The 21,467-nt window shown below is 33.6% G+C and overlaps 1 protein-coding gene across 3 annotated transcripts in view; it reads right to left on the reverse strand.

Annotated features, from left to right (window-relative positions):
- Positions 1–642: 642 nt before the first annotated feature.
- Positions 643–21,467, reverse strand: part of LOC149805675 (pleckstrin homology domain-containing family H member 2-like) — a 349,103-nt gene continuing 328,278 nt past the window's right edge. For 2 of the 3 annotated variants that reach the window (XM_089950325.1, XM_089950326.1), the window contains 2 exons: positions 9,768–9,920; positions 643–6,930 (listed from right to left, as the gene is read on the reverse strand). In XM_089950325.1, the coding sequence (XP_089806451.1) occupies positions 6,847–6,930; positions 9,768–9,920 (237 nt within the window). In that variant the 3' untranslated portion in view covers positions 643–6,846. The remainder of the gene's footprint in view (positions 6,931–9,767; positions 9,921–21,467) is intronic. The other variant, XR_016419762.1, reaches the window with a different exon arrangement.

The raw sequence follows: 21,467 nt of genomic DNA on the forward strand, positions 1-21,467 counted from the left end.
TTATTCAAAGCTTGTTGTTTTCACTTTCTTGTGTTACTGTTTGTTTGAGCCTAAACACGTATCACTACCTCCCGCATCCGAGGTGGACAGTCACTACCACTTTGGCAACCAGAGCAGTCTTCATTGTATATATACACTGGTAAAGAGCAATACCAAACATCATTCTCAGGTAGAAAGGGCTACAACCATTGTTGAGCATCAGATTTATGTCAGTGTTCAACTTTTTCTGAACATTTTATTTAGCTATAGTCACAAGACCAGGAGTCTAATATGTGCATCCAAGTCATCTTCCAAAAATGGATACATGGATGAATAAAGAAAAAAAGCCATAAAGAGAATCAACCTGAAGAAATGATTTGTGAAAGGCACATTTACACAACTAGTCTAATATGTTTACCGTATTTCTCAGAGATATCCTGAAAAGTTTTGCTCCAGAAATAAAAGTGTGATGGATGGATAGATTAATAGACAATACCTATTTTTACATCTGCAGCAAACTTCATTGTGTGGGAAAACAAACTGTTGCCAAAATGTTTATACTGGGCAGACTGATATTGTGACTCCTATGTCTTGCCTTTTGTGACATTCATCGCAGATGAGACAAAAACAAAGATGGAATAGTAAAATAAACAACTGAAAAAATTTAAAGAAATGACTAGTTCTTTTAATTCAACATTTTAACAATAAGTTGTGGAAAAATAATGCAAATGAGTATTTACTATAGAAATATTCCTATATGTACACTGAGAGAACTGTCCAATTGTGCATTAGTTACATTTTTAGCTATCTCATTGTATTTAAAAGCTACCTGAAAAAAAACAATATTAATCTCTCTGGTCTTATAACAAATTCTTATATTATCCCTACAGTTGAGATATTTACAATAAAAAATAATCATTGGTAGATTCCAATACTAATATTCAACAGTCTGGTTTTATCATTACTAAAGTTCATATATTGCCAATAAATTAATAACATAATGGTGTTAGAAAATGACATGTTTTGCCCTATGTAACAACTGTATTGGTCCAAGATACGGTGAAAAAGAATATAAGTGATGTACCACTGCAATTAAAAAAAGAAAGACAAAACATGGCATGGAAAGCAAATCTGACCAACTTGCTGTTTTCTTCTTTTCTTGAATTCAAATTTTGCATGTCATTGTTTCAGGTAATTAGACCAATAATATCCCTTTTCGAGCATTCATTATGAGCATCCAGCATGAAAATATAAAACCAAAAATATCCCATCTATACTCACAAGTCGAATCGAACGGCAAACACCATAGACCCTAATCTGGTGCTGGCAGGTCATGATCTACGTTATTTGTTCTATTGATTACTTCTAACAAACTGCGCAGCCTGCCAGTGCATTACATTCTGACAGATCTGGGTTTATGTGGATGTATCTAATTTATAGGTGAGTTTATACTGTACACAAACAATTAGTTTTCTTTGTGGGTATATCAATGAAATTAAATCAGCCATGAAAAGAGTATTGTAGATTGAGTCTTACAGTACAATCTGATCCCATGAAATTTTATCCCAACAAAATTGCCGGTTTACTCCCAAACCATGAAATTTTATCCTCATGCATTACATAGTTCTGATTTTATATCAAATTCTTCTTGTAACAAATCTCTGTTTAAAAGCAGCTAAATGCTCTTATTCACAGTGACAAAGAATAAAACTATACTATCTTTCAAATGTTGCAATAATTATCCATTCTAAGCCAAAGCAGCTACATGTGACCCAAATGCATAAAATGTACACATAAATAATTTATCAAAAATAATCATATCAAATATTTATAAATTGCCAATTTTTAACTCTTCTGAGTTATGCTACATGGAACTTTCTTAATGGGTGGATTTATCATGACATGTTCAACTATCATGTACTGTTTACCTTACAAGGACCAACTCATTAAAATTATTTGTGTTTCCTTCTAGGCGCCACATTTTGAAACAAAATTGAAGTCAATATACTTGCATAAGCTACATAGCTGTGTTAAATTATTTCAAGAAAAACCCTTTAATAATATCTTAAAAGCCTTATTTAAACACAAAGTAAGATCAGCACTGGAACTTTAAATGAAGTCCTAAACTTTATAATTCCTTAAGGAATAAAGAACATGCTTTCACCACAGCCAATGAGAGATCACCAGAAAAAAAATACCCTGATGTAAAAACTGTCCCACAAGTCTGACCGAATAATCAGTATAAATACCATCACAGTCTAACATATTCAAATGAATCATCAATACATATACCATCACTGTCCAACACATCAGACTGAAAAAATGAATACAAATACAATCACTGTCCAATACATGTGACTGAATAATCAGTACAAATACTTTCACTGTCCAATACATGTGACTGAATAATCAGTTAAAAAAAATAGTCACCAATATAGGACTAAATAATCAGTACAAATACTTTCACAGTCCAATACATCTGACTGAATAACTAGTACAAATACTGTTACAGTCCAATACATCTGACTGAATAACCAGTACAAATACTGTTATAGTCCAATACATCTGACTGAATAATCAGTATAAATACCATCATTGTTAAATAGATCTGACTAAATAACTGGTACAAATACCATCACCATTCCCGTGTCACCAGGAATGTTAAGCACTCATTAATGCCCTAATACATGTACTGACGTAAAATGGCTATACAGTGTTACTATATCCAAACTTGATCACTGTGACAGGGCATTTCATGTTTGTTTGTGTTTTGTTTTCTGATTAAAAAAGCAAAAATGCATATATATAAGTCAAAAGATGTAAATAAAATGAATAGTTTGTGAAAATTTCACTTACTTTAAACAAAAACTATTATTCTTTCCTCATGTATTTACAAGGTTTTGGTTTCCATTCTTTTATTCCAAAGCAAACCACAAATGTTTGCAGAATAGGGGTTACTATTAATACAGACAGCAAAAAAGCATATTTAATACTTAACTTTCATTTTGCTGCAAGCATTTTGTTTCCCCCAATAAACTGAGTGTACTATTGATCTTACAGGACATATACAAATTTTAACTGACATATGAGAATCTAATGACACTCTGCATATAAAAGGCAACATAAATACAATTACTGCAGGTGCTTTATGTTACACTACTGGTAAAATATAAAGATGAGAATCTAATGAGTACATGGCTAACTGAAGTATTTTCGGCATAATAATATTGCACATTCTATGGACAATAATATTCGTAAATTAATGCATCAGTGTTCTATGAATCAAATGATAATTTGTTCCTAGAATAAAATGGGAAATAATTCTCAAATTAATAGATATGTTTACAGTTACTCTTTACATACATAGAGCAGGACTACTAGAGTAAAAAAAAATGCAAGGCAGCAAAGTATTCAAAGAGAAGTTGACCTGAAATTAAAACAAGGGTCCTCTGACAAGAATTACACTCAACTGTCAAAACAAATGTGTAGAAAGTCACTGAAAGTCCCTTTCTTCCCTTCTTTTATGTATTTTAATCAATGAATACTAAAATCATCGAAGATATCCTTGGGAAACTTCAACCTAATAAATCTGGTAAAAGAAACACTCTCTTGATGCCTAATACATCACAAGTACAGTATAAATATCTTCCACATGTCATCTAATCTTAAGTGAGATATGAAAGATCTTTAAGATCAGCTCGGACACTACTGAAACATACCAACATGCTAAGTTTGATCAACAATTAGTATTTTTCTGGAAACAAACCTAAGTTACTGATCTGGCATCATTCAAATTATTTTTCAGATATATCCATGCACTGGGTTTAATAAAAATTCATTTATATTAGTTTTTGTGTTATTGTGTTCAAAAGTAAACAGATATTTACAATATCTCTGGAAACTTCCATTTTTTAAATCATGATTCCAAATGCAAAATATTTTTGTCTGTAAATTCATGCCTCAAAATCTGTGTAATTTACAAATAAAGTCTCAATACAAGCTCAAAAACTATCAATTACATATTACAATAAAAAAAAACATTCCTGTAAAACTCTCTCAAGCTATTTCCATTAATTCTTGAAAGGTGGAATCATCCACAGAAAATCTGATTATGACTTCTTCAGTCAAAGATTCTGTAAATATTATCAACAGGTCAAGTAAGATAACATCTTAGATATCCACATTACATCATTTATGCACTATATTCATGACATAAGATATGGTTTAACTGAATCAATAAAGAGTCCCTTGAAGGGACTGACACTCTTCTGGTTGAAATGAATTTCTAGCACTCAACAGTAAGTTGTTTCTTTTGTCCCATTATTCTTCTTAACTGCAGAGTATTGAAACCATTTCTGATGTTCCTGAGAAACTCCAACATTTGCTAAATTCGGTAATAAATATATTTTCTTACATGCTATTGCATGTTCGTAACATCTCTAAATGCGGTACAAAATTCTGTGCCATGACATAAGCCATATAGGAGTTTACCCAAGAGTATGAAATCATAATCCTAATAAGATAATAACTAATGGTCAGGTGTAATAAGCACTGTCTGACTGTACCTTTATTCTAAGAACAGACATATTCAAACTGCAAAACCAACTGTCTTCCTCTATTCAAAGTGCTAATTAATTCTTAATTACTCTAGCTTGTGACAATGGGTCAAATGAATACTGTTTCTTGCTTCCGTGTGGGGTTTGAGTCTCAGGCTCAGACAGTGTGGGTATATGAAAAAGAATGCTACAAACCTCCTGTGGGTCAGTGGTTCTTCCGAGAATTTTTATGAGTTCTTCATCCACCAGATATAATGGCTACCACAAATGTATGGCCTATCATGTGCAAAAAATTTCCTAAAACAACAACAGTAGCAAACCCCGTAAGGCAACTACCAGTAGGTTAAATTTTCAAACATCTTCACATAAGTGCAGATTTGGTTAAGGTTATGGCTGCACCATTTTCAATTAAAACCAATGACATTTGGAAGTTGTTGCTGCAATAAGTACTCAAGTACAAATTGGGTACATGCTTGACTTGAGGTCTAATCTGGCACTCAAGTACAAAAAAAAAAGAACCACACCTCTTGCTGACAGTTTGGAAGACAAGTTCCTTGCAATGTTCTTCTCATTTCAGTGAAATCTGCTTTATGGCAATAACCATGGCACTTATTCTGTCTTGTTGTAGGGTTTAACGCCATTTTTCAGCACACGATAGGCCATATATGGCGGCCAGTATTAATGGTGGAGGAAGAACCCGGGAAAACCCAGGAAAGAACCACTGACCCACGAGAAGCTACTGGCAAGCTTTCTCACATACCCACATTGGCTGAATCCGAGACTCGAACCCACGCAGACAGAGGTGAGATGGCAGTGGTCCGTAACGGACAGCGCTTTAGACCACTCGGCCACTCGGGGCCCCTATTCTGTCTTGTATCTCATGTTTATGTTGTAAACACAAGGAAGTACACTTCCACATACTTGCTTTTCAATTAAACATGTTTTCTATGCTAGCCCAATAAATGCTGTGCTAATGTTCAGCTCTAATATTTACGTTTTAAAGCCTATGCAAGGTCAGCTCACTTAAACAACTGAATACAGCCAGCACATCTTGTTTTGGTTTAAAAATGGTTGTCATTGTTACCATGATGCAATGCTCCAAATGCAATAATGCATTCTGACTGGTCAATTGACATGGCATGCAACTGCAATCTTTTAATGGTGAATTTTCTAACTGATGAAAAGTTTTTTGAATCATATATGAAAGTGTTTCTTATTCACAGAAAAGGTTATAATATTTTATAATATTCCAGTGAATGGGATGTGGGTAGTAGACATGTATATATACTTGAGATACTGTTTGTCAGCAATTGCTATTTTGAGTACTCAAGGTCAAGTCTCCCACTTTTGAGTAATCATGGTCAAGTTGAGTCTCCCACTTTTGAGTAATCACGGTCAAGTTGAGTCTCCCACTTTTGAGTAATCACGGTCAAGTTGAGTCTCCCACTTTTGAGTAATCACGGTCAAGTTGAGTCTCCCACTTTTGAGTAATCATGGTCAAGTTGAGTCTCCCACTTTTGAGTAATCACGGCCAAGTTGAGTCTCCCACTTTTGAGTAATCACAGTCAAGTTTAGTCTCCCACTTTAAATACTCAAATTTTATTCAGGGTCAACTAGAAATCAAGAAAATAATGTGCAATATTTCATGACTTTTGGAGGAGCAATGATCACAAAACATTGCTAACAGACAACAGATGCAGGTCCATCACACAAGCTGTTCAGGTCTTCCACCAGTAAAGCTAAAGACAACAAACTTAATTGCCTACAACGTTAGATGACAATGGAAATGCATAGTGCTCAAAAGTAAACTGGTTAAAAGGAACAAAGTGAGGAGTATCATCAAAAAATAATCAACAAGTTTACCGAATGTCAACACCTGAGAGAATGTGGCAGTTCACATTGATAACACTGACTGCTCAACCTTACGTGCTCCAAACATATTAGTTGGAGAACTTAATTGATAACATTAATTGCTCAACATTGAGAACTCCAACAACATTAGTTGTATCAAATAAATAACTTTGAAACAAGAAAAAAATAAAACATTACCCAGTCCTCTCAAAAAGACTCCATCTAAATTAACAACTAGAGACTTATGAACATGTTCACATTACATAATGTCACACAATGCTCTAAAACAAACCTGACATAATGTCACACAATGCTCTAAAACAAACCTGACAGCATCATAGAAAAGGAAATGATACAGAACTGTTCCTCTGGCCAGCTAAACTGAAACAATATAATTACTAGGGTATGGCATAAGAGGGAACAAAACTGTAATTGAAACAAACAATTAATTTCCCTGACATCAAACAATTCCATTTCCTTCCTGAGATGGACGCTGAACCCTGACGTTGATGTAACTTGCAATAAGTAATGTTGCCTCTAACACCTGGGAAAAAAATATATAAAAAATGCTGTCAGAATTTTTCAATCATCACATAAATGCTTTTTTAAAACTTAAATGCAGAATCTCTTGTGATCTACATACGAGAGCCGGTTTTGTTTACAAGAGAAGCATTTTTCTTTTGAAATAAATATGGACTTGAACATAATCAGTGTAATATCTCAGTTGTATCTTTAAAAGAAATAATTTTCCAATTTTTTTTTACTATATCATAATGGAGAGAGTGTTGGCATACCTGTATGTTACTTTAATCTATTGTGGCTGAAATTCCAATAGACAATGCACTTGTGGAAATTGTGCATGTTCTAAGTACACAGCTAACCAAAATGGCAGCTCACATGTTTGAAAAATTAACCTGAATTAGTCTAAAGTGTACTAGTTTTAGCAGTTATTAAAATATGGAAAACATTTTGCCAGATTAGACAATACCAGCTTTTGAAAGTGCTATGAAAGACTTACAAAATAAATAAAAGTAAAAAGTCATTATGATTTTTTAAAAACAATTACCACTTAAGTCCAAGAGGTGAAGATAACCAAGCAGAGACAACAATTTTTTGATAGGTGCATATATGATGCAAGGCCAAGCTGTATATTCTATAACCCAAATTACACCATTCAATCATACACCAAAATAAAGGGAATTAAATGTTCTTTTAATAATACCCAAGATATACATAGTCCTTTTTAGATAGCCAGTATAACCAGTAGGCAAAATTTGTGAAATTCTTTTCCAATACCTTCTAAATCTTTGCAAAATGTGAAACTGTAGAGTGCCACCATAAGCTCTATGTAAAGTACAATGTCTCACCCATTATGGTTATGCTACATAAGACATACATTATGTTTGTTTTTGAGATTGATCGATCCATCAATAAAAGTGGTAATGAGACATCAGACAATTTATAGTGGCAAGTTCCAGGAAAACTGTCATGGTATAGGTTGCTTTTACTAGCTGTATCTCTCCCACGAGGCAAGCCAGGCTCAAGATGTGTGCATTTGTATGCTCAACATTGGGTATAAAAACCTAAACTTTTGTTGGAAAATTGAGCAAATGATATATACAGACTTATGTCTGATTAATGTATTGTCTCCTAACAGGTCTGATTTTAATCCAGTAAGTCCTACAAAAGTTGCTGACCAGAAATTGATTTGTAACTGAATGGCAAAGAATCAAATTGTGTCCATAAAGCCATACACATTAGGTGGAATATGATGAGTTCCAAATTTGACTGAGGTTCTCTTACTGTATAACCTCATAACCAAATTTGTTTTTAATACATGAAGTCCTCCAAAGTTTATACAGCAGAAACAAAATTATGATGCAACTGAAGGGTCAAATTCAAAGTCAAACAGGGGTCACAACTTTAAATATTTGTTGGAAAATGGTTAAAAAATGGACTTGACTTAGATTTTCAAAAAGTAAATCTACAGGATTAATTTGCTTTGAAATTTTTTAAGTTCTCCATAATGGAAATAAAATGAGCAACATGATGTAACAGGTCATCCCTGTAAAACTATATTGACATGGTTAGAAAATGAAAAGAAACCACTTCTTCGCTATTTTATAGAGCGCATAGATTGTTCTTAAAATGCTTCAAAACATCATGGCTATTAATACCAACTACAGATTGATTTTTCTCGCAAATTCTGAAAACCTTCACTGCTATTTAATAAAAGTGTAGATTCTTCTTAGAAATGCTTCAAAACTTTATGGTTATTAATACATATAGATATGTGTCACAAATTCTGCAACAAATGTAGGTTTACAGAATAATTCTTAACAGATCTATTTCACCACATGGTTACTACATTGCTATTATGTTATCCACATACCAAAATAAAATAAGTGCAGACCAAGATTTACCATCACATGATTATTTTAAAAAGAACATCATGCTGGCCCAGATGTGCTGATGTATTATGTGATAGCAGATTTAGATCTAAACTACTATCAGTTGGGGGTACTTTATACACAAATCAATATGTATTCCAACAAGTCAAAGTTTAATATGGTTATCCCTCACTCAGTGTAACAATGACCTTATTACAACATAGATATATTCAATGATCCCATTAAAACACTTCCTTTGTTCAAACACAGGTATAGTCAATGATCCCATTACAACACTGTCCTTGTTAAAACACAGGTCTAGTCAATGATCCCATGATACTGACTGAATTCTATTTTTCCAAACAATGTATTCCAGTATAAGGCACTCTCAGATACATACCCTTTGGTGGTTTCCCTGAACATCATTATAGTAAGAAGTGTGTGTGTGTCTGATTTGGATTTTTAACGTAGCTTTGACAACCTTTCAGTCATATTACTACAATGTCTGCAGTGTGGCAGTTTATAGCAATGTCTAGCACTGAGGCATCATGCCGCAGACATGTACCATGATGCTCAACCCAGTCACATTATCCTGACAAAGGGGCAACCAGTCCTAACAGTAACCTCTTAATGCTGAGTGCCAAGTGAGGTAGCTGTTAGTACCATTTTTGTAAGTCTTTGGTATGACTCAGCCGAGGATCAAACCCACAACCTCCCGCATCTGAGGCAGACGCTCTAACCACTAGTGGATTATAGTAATAAGAATTGTTTCTAACAACCTACCAGAATTGTTATTATACTTTCAAAATTCTATTCAAAATAAGCAATGCTTTGGTAAAAGAGCATTATCTATTAAATATTTTGTTCCATCTTATCATGAATTCAACTAGAAGAAAGATGGATTTAGAAACAAACAGGCAGACACAAAAGAGAGAGAGAGAGAGAAGAAGAAAGCTTGATAAGGATTTGAAAAGCTAAGTACTTAGCATACCTTAGACTTGGGTAGAATAAAGAGAAGTTTTTCAGTTCTGTGTTCATAGTGATGAGGCGCAGACTCGACTAATTGGTGTACCACTATCATCAAGTCCTCATTCCAGCCTCCGAAAGTGACCACAGATCTGTAGTCATAGCTGTTTATTGGTTGCTGCAAATAATGTCATTAAAATATTATTAATACTGACTCTGACAGATGTGGCTACTGAAAGAGATAAATAAACAACATCAAATGTTAACCCTTTTATGCCCAAGCAGTTAGGCAATGGTGTAGAACTTGAAATTTGTTCAGTCAGTCCTGTATGAGAGAATGCAATGATGCTGATCAGACTTCACAGGACAAATTTTTAAAAAATATTTAAAGGTTATATACCACTTAAAGCATACAATTTTCTTTCAATTCATATATATATTTTCACTTAAATTTTTTAAATGTAAAAGAAATTTGCTGAAAGCAGAGTTAAGTAAACTCAAACACGTTTTAAATATTTATACAACTTACTTTCTATGCAATTTTTCTATATGCAATATTCATTCTACCTCCTTCTATATGTGTGATTTTATGCTGTTTAATATGGTGAAAAAAATAATAAAAATCCAGCAAGAATGTTAAGGTTTTATAATTTTATTACATTTACTGGCATGAGAAATGGCGTACAAGAAGAATAGATCCATAATAATTTATAATGTTAAATATCAAGTTCTTCAGTTTAACTTTGTCCAATTTCAGGAAGGCAGTAAAATTTCATAATATTGTGCACACATTTATATTTTTAAAATTTCATTGGTTGACAAATATTAGTTATTTCAAATGATTTACAATTCAAATATGTGTAAAAGATGATTGGTTGCATATTTGATTGAAATGATCAAGGGACATAATGCTATTGAAATTAGTCCTGAACATTCTTTTACTTATCCACAATAGACATTCATGAATAAGAGACATAAAACATATGCTTTCATAGTTGTAATATTAACTGGTGTCCATTTTGGTGCAGTGGGTGCGTGCTCCTGTTCTATGTAAAGATTTATCTTTGTAACTACAGTAAAAACTGTTATGAGCTACCTCTGCTATGAGCGACCACCTGTCATTTCCAACCACAGTCATAATGCATGGATCCATTTTATTATATAAATGCTCTGTTATGATTGACCACCTGCTGAATGCAACCAGTGACCGCGATGTCTTGGCAAAATACGCATTTTCACACTGCTACGAATTACCGCATTGCAAAAATACAGATCAATACCACTTACCTTGATTTAATCCTTTGTAAACACGAGAGCTCAGGATACATGAAGTATGCAAACAAAGTGCACATTAAATAACACTACATTTGAACAACCATATAACGAGATGAACACCACAAACCATCATTTCGTCCTTTGTAGCAAAGACCACATAAATAGTCAAGATTGTTCTAAAAAGTATTTTTTTTTAAAAATTGGCTACAAGTCCAGCATATGGTGTCATTTGTAAACTGCAGTAAACCAGGCTAAAGTATTTGTCACTAACCACCATTACAGTGCTGAAGTCATGTGAATAGCTAGTAAGATTAACCATTTTTTCATCAAAGGGAGTAATCATGGACATACACAGTCAATTTAGAGGTTTGTATTTTTTCTTTATCTTTGTGAAAACCCATGCAATGCAGGTAGTCTTAATGTCCCAATGAGAAAGCGTTTGAAAGGGTTTCAGTGTAGGGTTGAGTAAATCACTTGTCTTTTCAGTTAAACTGCAATGAATGAGCTCTTTGTCTTTAATACTAGTTAAGTAAGAATCATTTCCAGACTCTTTTTTTCTTTCTTTTCTTACAGTGTTTCACCAAGCCACCATCTGTTTACCAGGGTGCAGATGGTCACAACCTTTGTTTATTGAGCTATAACGCTGGTAATTTAAACTCAAAATAAATGTATTGTTTCTTGATGAGTTAATTATGTCTTTTGGTTTCATTCATTGGTACATAATATATATTTATTCCACATTTCCCCAAATCCTGATCAAAACCGAAATACATCTAGTCGTTATTACATCAACACTAATAACAATGGCAGAACCTCCAATGAAAAAAAGAAACATTCTAACACTGTAAGAAAGAATTAATGTAATTGGATGAAGTGAAAAAGGGGAGACTGCTCGTAAAATAGCAGCCATCTATTGCAAGTTCAGAATGTTATCAAAGACAAGAGTCCATTAGAAACGAATGGCAGAAAGGTGCACAAGCACTGAGGAAATATGCCATGACAGACTGTGTATGGAGATCTAAATGAGCGAGTATGGGAGTGGTTTTGTGTTGCAAGGAGTAAAAACATACCAGTAAGTGGAAAGTTGACTCAGGAAAAAGCAATTATTGTCTTAGCAGAAGTGAATTATGATGACTTTGCTGCATCAAAATGGTGGCTGGGGAGCTTCATAAATAGATACAATATCACAGCAAGTGTGCTCAGTGGAGAATCAGCTGATGTGAATTTACAGACAGTTGATGACTGGAAAATAACACTACCATTCATCATTGAAGGTTATAACCTATGTGATATTTTTAATGCTGATGAAACAGGACTCTTTTACAGAGGACTACCTGACAGGTCCCTAGTGCAGAAAGATGATATTTGCAAAGGAGGGGAAAAAACAAAGGAGAGGTTCACACAATTGTTAGCATGTAGTTCAACTGGAGAAAAAATTATAAGCAAATCAAGCAACCCAAGATGTTTTAGGTCATTTAATTTAGGATGTTTGATTGTTGCCTATGAAACCAACAGAAAGACTTGGATGACATCGGACATCTTTTGTAATGGGCTTGTAACCGTCAACCATACAATGATAAGGAAAAATTGGAACATTTTAATTATTGTAGACAAGTGCAATGCAAACCCAGATTTTCAGTTTACTAGTCTTTCTGCCCTAAATACAACATCTAAACTACAGCCTTGTGATGCAGGGATAATTCAGGCTGTAAAATAAATTATCAGAAGAAACTGCTGTGACACATTCTTTCCAAAATGGATGAGTGCTGTACAACAACTGAAATATCTAAGAAGACTGTCACTGTTCTGGGTGCCATTTTATGGATTAAGTCAGTGTGGGATGCTCTGTCTGCATACACCATTAAAAGGTGTTTTTCCAAGTGTTGCTTGTCTCTCAGTGTTGAAGCCATAAAGCCAGAGAGCAAAGAGAGTGAACAAGACACGCATCCATCAATGGAACCTCTTCTCAATGTCATGGCATTGGAAGACTATGCCGATAAGGACCACTGTCTAGAAACTTAAAATGTTTTTGCAGGACCAGACTGGGAGAAAGATATTCTTCAGAGAGGTAAATCGTTCACTTTTTCAACTGCAGACAGTGACAGTGACAATAAGTCATCTGTTGGTGAAATTCTACCTCAGGTTATTTCAATTCTACAGTCATAGAACATTTAAAGGAGATTAATAATATGCTTTACAACATGGCAATCCCAAACATTTGCTTCTTTGCTCAGAAATAGAGATTCATGTTCAGACCAAACAGCTGAGTAAAAAATGTCAACAAAGAAGTATAATGGATTTCATAAAGAAAAGTGATTAAGTGTATAGAACAAAATATATATATCATAGCTAACTGTGCAGTTTTTGTTACATTTGAAACAACTCTAAAATGTATGGCCATGTGAAGTTACCTTATGGATAAGATAAATGTTACCTTTGTTCATTTCACAAAAATATACATGTACATGTAATAATATAGGTACATATTCATGTGATGTTCAAATATAAATTTGATAGATGTATTATCTTTATTATATAAAGTTATTTTGAGAGGAATGTTTGCAATATTTAACAAGATTTATGAATAAATGATACGATTCATATACAGTGAGTATGGGCATTTTTTCTTCTTCAAAAATGCTAACTACTGACCCTGGAAACCAGTCCATTTTCACACACCTCTTATGGGACACCACCTGTCTCGAGAGACCGCTTTTGGCTAGCAGAAGGGGTGGTCTCTCATAACAGGTTTTACTGTACCAGTAAATGTCACCCAAGATCTTTACCCCATTTTATTTCAAAATGATGGCAAGGTAACGTTTTGGATGCTAAATCATTGTCCCTCTAACCTAGGTACATGGGTTAACTTTATGGACAGTTACATTTCCAAATGCCCAGCTAGCATGATAATCATCAGTCTTCATCATCATCAACATCCAAGTTAAAAATAACATTTTAACAGTTATCATATGCTAAATTTATTTTGATGTAACAATGATCATAAACCCCACTGCCTAAAAAATAAATTTCCCCCACATTATTGTCTTTATTTTCATAAAAGGCAGCATCCACATCACTTGCTATTTCAGTACTGTACACCATTTCATTCTCTGCATTTTAAAGTTCTGAAATAAAATTTTCTGTTAACCAATATTCATAATCTGTTTAATTTGCTGACGTCAAGATCATGATCTGCAATGCATAAAATGTCAATTTTTCCCATAAAAAATGTATGTATTTTCATCAAAATTGGCATCTACATCACTGCCATTACTTGCCACTGCTGTTCTGTCAGCCACAATGATTTCTGCATATCAAAACTCATATGTGAAATCAAATTTTGAAATAACCAGTTATCATTAATTTTGTTGCAATAAAGATTATAATCCACACTGCCTTAAGTATAAATTTGCCACATGAAACTGTTTAAATTTTCAACCAAACATATCACTGCCAAAAGATGCCTCTTCAATGCCAATGTTCATTCTTAACTCTATATGTTAAAACTCATTTATAAATCAAATTTTCACTGCTTTTTCTTTTTTAAAAACTCATGGTGTCATTGCATGATACAGCATACGTGTACCAATTACCTTTATTTCCTTCTTTTCAGAAGAGTACATGTTAAAATAATGATTTATTATACAGATAAACAAATGCAAACTTATGTGAAGTGGTACATGTACTTTAATGGACACAGGATTGGAATCATATCCCATATAAAAGATAAAGTGCAACAGGAATTGTATCCCATATGAAATGGAATAACTAAAAAATGGACACATGGACACTTGGGAAGATATTATGTTGCTAGGGTCAAAAGGCATTAATTCTGAGAAGATAATGCTACTGAACATCAACAACCAATAACAAAGATTCCATTGAGCACCTTGTCTTCCCTGTGAATCACCCTGTGATGTATGGCATATTATTTGGGAACCTGATGCATCTCAATACATCATACATGCCAACCTCTAGGGAGGTATAAGCATAAATAATTGGCAAAAAAGCATAATCTGTGAATAGAAAGTATAATCTATTTATTACATCCCGTAATTACAGGAAATTATCAAAAATGTACATTTATTGTTTATGCTAACATCGATCTAAAGTTGTTTAAGTTCTTGCCAAAAATGGTCGAATTCCACTTGGATTAGTACTAAAATACAAACATAAAACAGAAAATTATACCACTTGCACCCTGATAACTTGCAAACTCGCTTATAACAAAGGGTCAGGCATGGATTCCATTTTTTTCTTTACTATAAAATACCAAAAATGCATCCCTATTTGTTGAACATAAAGAAAATCGTGATCAAACTTGGTAATAGAAACCCTGACATAACTTTTATCATCAACAATAGTACATGGAAATTTGACCCAACATTATGAAATTCTCAACTTTTAGTAAGAAGTATTATATTTTGTTGAATTTTCTTTATATACAACAATTAAAGTACACCAAAAATAACAACATTAAATGAAATATTGATCAATGACAATTACATTAATGCCTACTGGAGGCACCATTTAAATAACTAAATACCAATTAAATCAGTTTAGATTGTAATCATATTAAATGCAATGTACCCTCTTGTAGTCAAACAAATTTGAAATATGTCGACAATCTACTATAAAAGGTATGTCCACAAGCATTTTCTGTCAGAATCTAAAATTAAGTGCTGAAAGTGTTGATATCTGATTCAAGGAAGTATTTGTTGCATTGCTGCACTGCATTGAAAGCAGACCTGCTTTGTTTATCACATTACTTCTTTATTATTATTTAAACGGGGTTGGAATAAAAGAAAAGTTCAAAGGCAAATCTTATGTGCGTCACAGCTTCAACTGATCAAATGAACAATGTCCAACTTTTAATTATTATTGTGTACATTATTGTGTACATAATATAATTAAACTAACTTAAATTAACCTACTCATTCATAAAAGTGATCAAAAATTGCAAGGCAACCAATTAAAATGAATACTTTGTGAAAATAAAACCTTTGTTTCACTGATATAGTTCAATGTGGAGATCAGGAAATTTCAGAGTTTGTAGTCAACTTAAACTTCCTGAATTGGCACTCGGAGATTTCCTCAAGGATGAGAAAAAGTTTCACTACAACTTGCAATAAAATCATGGCATCAATACTTTACTAATAGAAAAAGAGGAATCTTGTTTGGTTGAATCAACAACAAAAAGCAGTGATGTAATACACAATGTTTTCATGTACATATGATGGTTGCTTAAACCAGTTGAAATAATGTTATTAATCATTCCGAGGTTGGGTATATTGAAAAAAAAAATTCTTACTGACATATAAAAACAACTTCATTATAAAAGCTCATTACTGACAATTATCCCCAATACAATTATAATCAGAGTGTTCAGCCATTCAACAGTTCATTCCCCCCACATCCTGATTTTCTCAATGTCCAGCGGGGATGGCATCACTTTTTATTATTTAGGAGGCCCTTTGGTAACTTGCACCTTCTCTTATACTGTGGTCTATGTTTTTCAACCACAATGTGCACGAGTTATTATGTGAGAGGGGTATATACATACAACACTCAATTTATCCAGTCTGCACGTCTAACTTTTGTTGAATGATTGTAAAGTCAACTTCATAATTCTGCAACAAGCAAAATGAAGTACTCACACTAAGGACTGTATTACATCACTCTGAGGACTATTACATCACACTGAGGACTTTATTACACCACTCTGAGGACTACTGCATCACTCTGAGGACTGTATTGCATCACTCTGAGGACTGTATTACATCACTCTGAGGACTATTACATCACTGATGACTATTACATCACTATGAGGACTTATTATATCACTGAGGATTTTATTACATCACTCTGAGGATTGTATTACATCACTCTGAGGACTATTACATCACTCTGAGGACTGTATTGCATCACTGAGGACTATTACATCACTCTGAGGACTATTACATCACTCTGATTGTATTACATCCCTCTGAAGACTGTATTACATCACTGTGAGGACTATTACATCACTCTGAAGACTGTATTACATCACTCTGATGACTATTACATCACTCTGATGACTATTACATCACTCTGAGGACTATTAAATCACTCTGAGGACTGTATTACATCACTGAGGACTATTACATCACTCTGAGGACTGTATTACATGACTCTGAGGACTATTAAATCACTCTGAGGACTGTATTACATGACTCTGAGGACAATTAAATCACTCTGAGGACTGTATTACATGACTCTGAGGACTATTACATCACTCTGAGGACTGTATTACAACACTGAGGACTATTACATCACTCTGAGGACTGTATTACATGACTGAGGACCATTACATCACTCTGAGGACTGTATTACATCACTCTGAGGACTATTAAATCACTCTGAGGACTGTATTACATGACTCTGAGGACTATTACATCACTCTGAGGACTGTATTACAACACTGAGGACTATTACATCACTCTGAGGACTGTATTACATTACTCTGAGGACTGTATTACATCACTCTCATGTTCTTCTTTTTACATTTGTAAAGTGCTACTGGTTGTCCTTTTTCTGATCCAACATGTTTTTAAGTTTCAAAAAATCCCTCTCCACCAACATTTTTCAGTTGCTGTATAACATACATTGGTCACATCAATAAAGCCAGTACTGCTTAATATCTCGCACCATTTTATTATAAATTTCTAATGGCCTGTTACCTAAATATACTTCTCAGAATATAATGAATCTGTGAGACAAATTTTCAAATTTAAGAAACCTGTCTGGTTTCTTGGAAATGTGTCATATAACAGCAGCGATAAATAAAAAATAAGGCACACGTAGACCTACAGTGGACAAATATACTTTTCCGTTATTCTTATGCAACAGTTTCTTTTAATGAATATGGTCAAAGTTACATGATATGTGTTACGAGTCTATGCTCTTAAAATAAGTAACAGAGAAGAGTGAAGACAACAAGCTTTGTAAAATTTAATAAATAATTTATTTCCCTAAAATACAAAGTGAAAAATTAGAAAAAAAGAACTTACGGTATTGCGAATTAAACCCAAAATTAATCCAAGAATTAAAGACACAAGTCCTAGTAATAAAAAGTCATGGAAAACACTCAGTTCAAGTCCCAAAGAGATTCAAAATTGAAGGTGATGACGTGTCTGTTATTGTCACCAAAGTGCTGATGTATCAACAGTCTTTTGTTGAATCATAGAAATATTATTCCAGGTTTGAATTCAGAATAAATTCCAATGAATGTCTTTATCAACAAAAAAAAATTCTGAGCACTTTTGTATTTCCAGAGAAAATAATCACTTGAATTCAACAATTTAAAGAAAATAAAATTCAGCCCAAACTGGACACAACATAATACAACTTAAAGTGCTAGATGTTAAAGCATGACTGGTAAAATCTTCTGTGTCACAAGATAATATAGGTCTCTGCTTTTACTCAGGTCACATTAGCATCTTTTTAAAACAACCATTACCTACTGGAAAATAACCTTCTAGAATGGTCTAATGAGCCTTGTTTATTTACAGCACAATAACCTATAAAATTCACATGGGAATCTCCAAAACCCTGACCCTGATCAACACATTTACCACTTCTGGTTTACCTGAATAATTTGCGTAATAAGCTTATCCAGATAGAGAATAATGAAGCTAATTGTTAGTGGTTTACATAAATGAAACAAACAAAAAACATAAAAAAAGTCAATCAGGTCAAGCAGAAAAGAATTCAATTTTGGACTAGGTTAAGTCCAGCAAACAATGTTACATTACAAAAACATGTAATGAAATAAAAAAAATTAAAACTAACAGACAAACAATTAAAATTAAATATACACAACAATGTTGGATCAAAGAGATGATAATAAATTTGATGAACAAAACTTTTTATTGCTATTTTTGTAAATGTACCAAAGCATAATCCATATACAGGTGAGAATAAGATGTAATTAGGTGAAATAGCATAATGACATGCCAAAAGCATAATGATTGGCAGCACTGTAACTGAGTGCCAAGGTTCTAACCCACCGGAGGCCATAAACTTGATTCCATGACATTGTTGGAAAAAGGTGTGTATCAAATTAGATATAGGACTTCTTAATGCAGAGGAATATACCAAATTTGGTAAACATTTAAATAATGGAGTGGAAACAAAAGAGAGGGAACATGACATGACTTGATATATGCACATGATTAATACTATATGCTGGTTAATACTATATATATATATATATATATATATATATATATATATATATATATATATATATATATATATATATATATATATATATATATATATATATATACCAATACTATATATGCACATGGTTAATACTATATGCCAGTCCAAAAATATGGCAGGAAGCAAAAAAATCAACATACAATTTTACCAATGATGCTGCCAACTCCCTCAAAGCCAGCAGAAAGTTATAACAATGTCTCACTATCTGTAATGACTCAGTGGTTAGTGTGTCAGACTGGTGATAAAGGGTATGGGTTGGATAACTTCCATCATATCAGATTGGGTTGGCTACCATGGTAAGTCTGTTGGCAAGCCAATTAACTCCAGCTGCCTTGGCACTAAGAGACATTCACTATCTGCTGATACTGGCAATACAAAAACTAAGTCAGTTTGTAAGGTCACTTTTAAATTTGTGTACATAAAGACAAAACTTGTGTGTTCATGAGATATTAGTACAGTGAAACCCATCATGAGCGACCTCTGCTATGAGTGACCACCTGTCATTTCCGACCACAATCGTAATGCACGGATCGATTTTACTATATAAATGCTCTGTTATGAACGACCACCTGCTGAACGCGACCAGCGACCGCGATTTCTTGGCAAAATATGAATTTTGACACTGCTATGAACGACCGCATCGCCCAAAAAAACAAAAACAGATTCACACCACTGACCTTAACTTAATCCTTTGTAAACACTAGAGCTCGGGATAAATGTAGTATGCAAACAAAGTGCACATTAAATAACACTATAGTTGAATAACCATATATCGAGATAAACACCTCCAACCATCATTTAATCCTTTGTAACAAAGACTGCATAAATAGTAAAGATTGCTCTAATAAAGTATTTAAAAAGAATTTGTCTTGCTACAGTACAAGTTTTGTGAAATTTACAACTCCAGCATATGGTGTCATTTGTAAACTGCAGTAAACCAGACTAAAGTACATGTCACTAACCGCCATTGTAGTGCCGAAGTCATGTGAATAGCCAGTAAGAGTAACATCAAAGGGAGTAATGATGGATATAAGCAGTCAATTTAGAGGTTTGTATTTTTTCTTTATCTTCATGAAAACTCACAAAATGCCGGTAGTCCTTATGTCCCAGTAAGAAATCGTTTGAAAGGGCTTCAGTGTATGTTTTAGTACATTGTTTGTCTTTCCAGTTAATCCATAATGCCTGGAGGGTGAATGAGCTCACTGTCTTTAATACTAGTAAGCGAGAATCATTTCCGGATTTTTTTAACATTATTTTTTATTTCTTTTGTTAGGGTTTCACCAAGTCACCATCTGTTTACCTGGGTGCAGATGGTCGCAATCTTTGTTTGTCGAGCTATAACGCTGTTGATTTAAACTTCGTCTCAGAGTTTCTTGATGAGTTAATTATGTCTTTTGGTTTCATTCATTGGTACATAATATATATTTATTCCACATTTCCCCAAAACCTGATCAAAACTGATAGTCTTTATTACGTCAACACTAATAACAATGGCAGAACCTCCACTGAAAAAAAGAAAAATTTTAATACTGGAAGAAAGGATTAATGTCATTGAAAGAAATGATAAAGGGGAGACCGCTCGCAAAATAGCAGTCAGCTTAAGTGTCGGTAAAACGCAAGTTCAAAATGTAATCAAAGACAAGGACTCCATTAGAAACGAATGGCAGAAAGGTGCACAAGCATAGAGGAAATATGCCATGGCACGACGGACAGTTTACGGAAATCTGAACGAGTGAGTATGGGAGTGGTTTTGTGTTGCAAGGAGTAAAAACATACCAGTAAGTGGAAAGTTGATTCAGGAAAAGGCAATAATTGAGATACATGTTCAGACCAAACAGCTGAGTAAAACATGTCAACAAAGAAGTATAATGGATTTCTTAAAAGACAAGTGAATAAGTGTATAGAATAAGATATATACATCATATCTAACTGTTCATTTTTTGTACATATTAATGTGATGTTGAAATATAAATTTTATTCTCGTTGTTTGATAGATGTATATCTTTATTATATAAAGATATTTTGAGAGGAATGCATGCAATATTTAACAAGATTTATGAATAAAGGATATGATACATGCACAGTGAGTATGGGTATTATTTATTTTTCAACAATGCTAACTATTGACTCTGAAAACCAGTCCATTTTCACACACCTCTTATGAGAGACCACCTGTCTTGAGAGA

The sequence above is a fragment of the Sinohyriopsis cumingii genome, chromosome 2 (genome assembly GCF_028554795.1).
Source record: "Sinohyriopsis cumingii isolate HCF-2022 chromosome 2, ASM2855479v2, whole genome shotgun sequence".
Lineage (NCBI taxonomy): Eukaryota > Metazoa > Mollusca > Bivalvia > Unionida > Unionidae > Sinohyriopsis > Sinohyriopsis cumingii.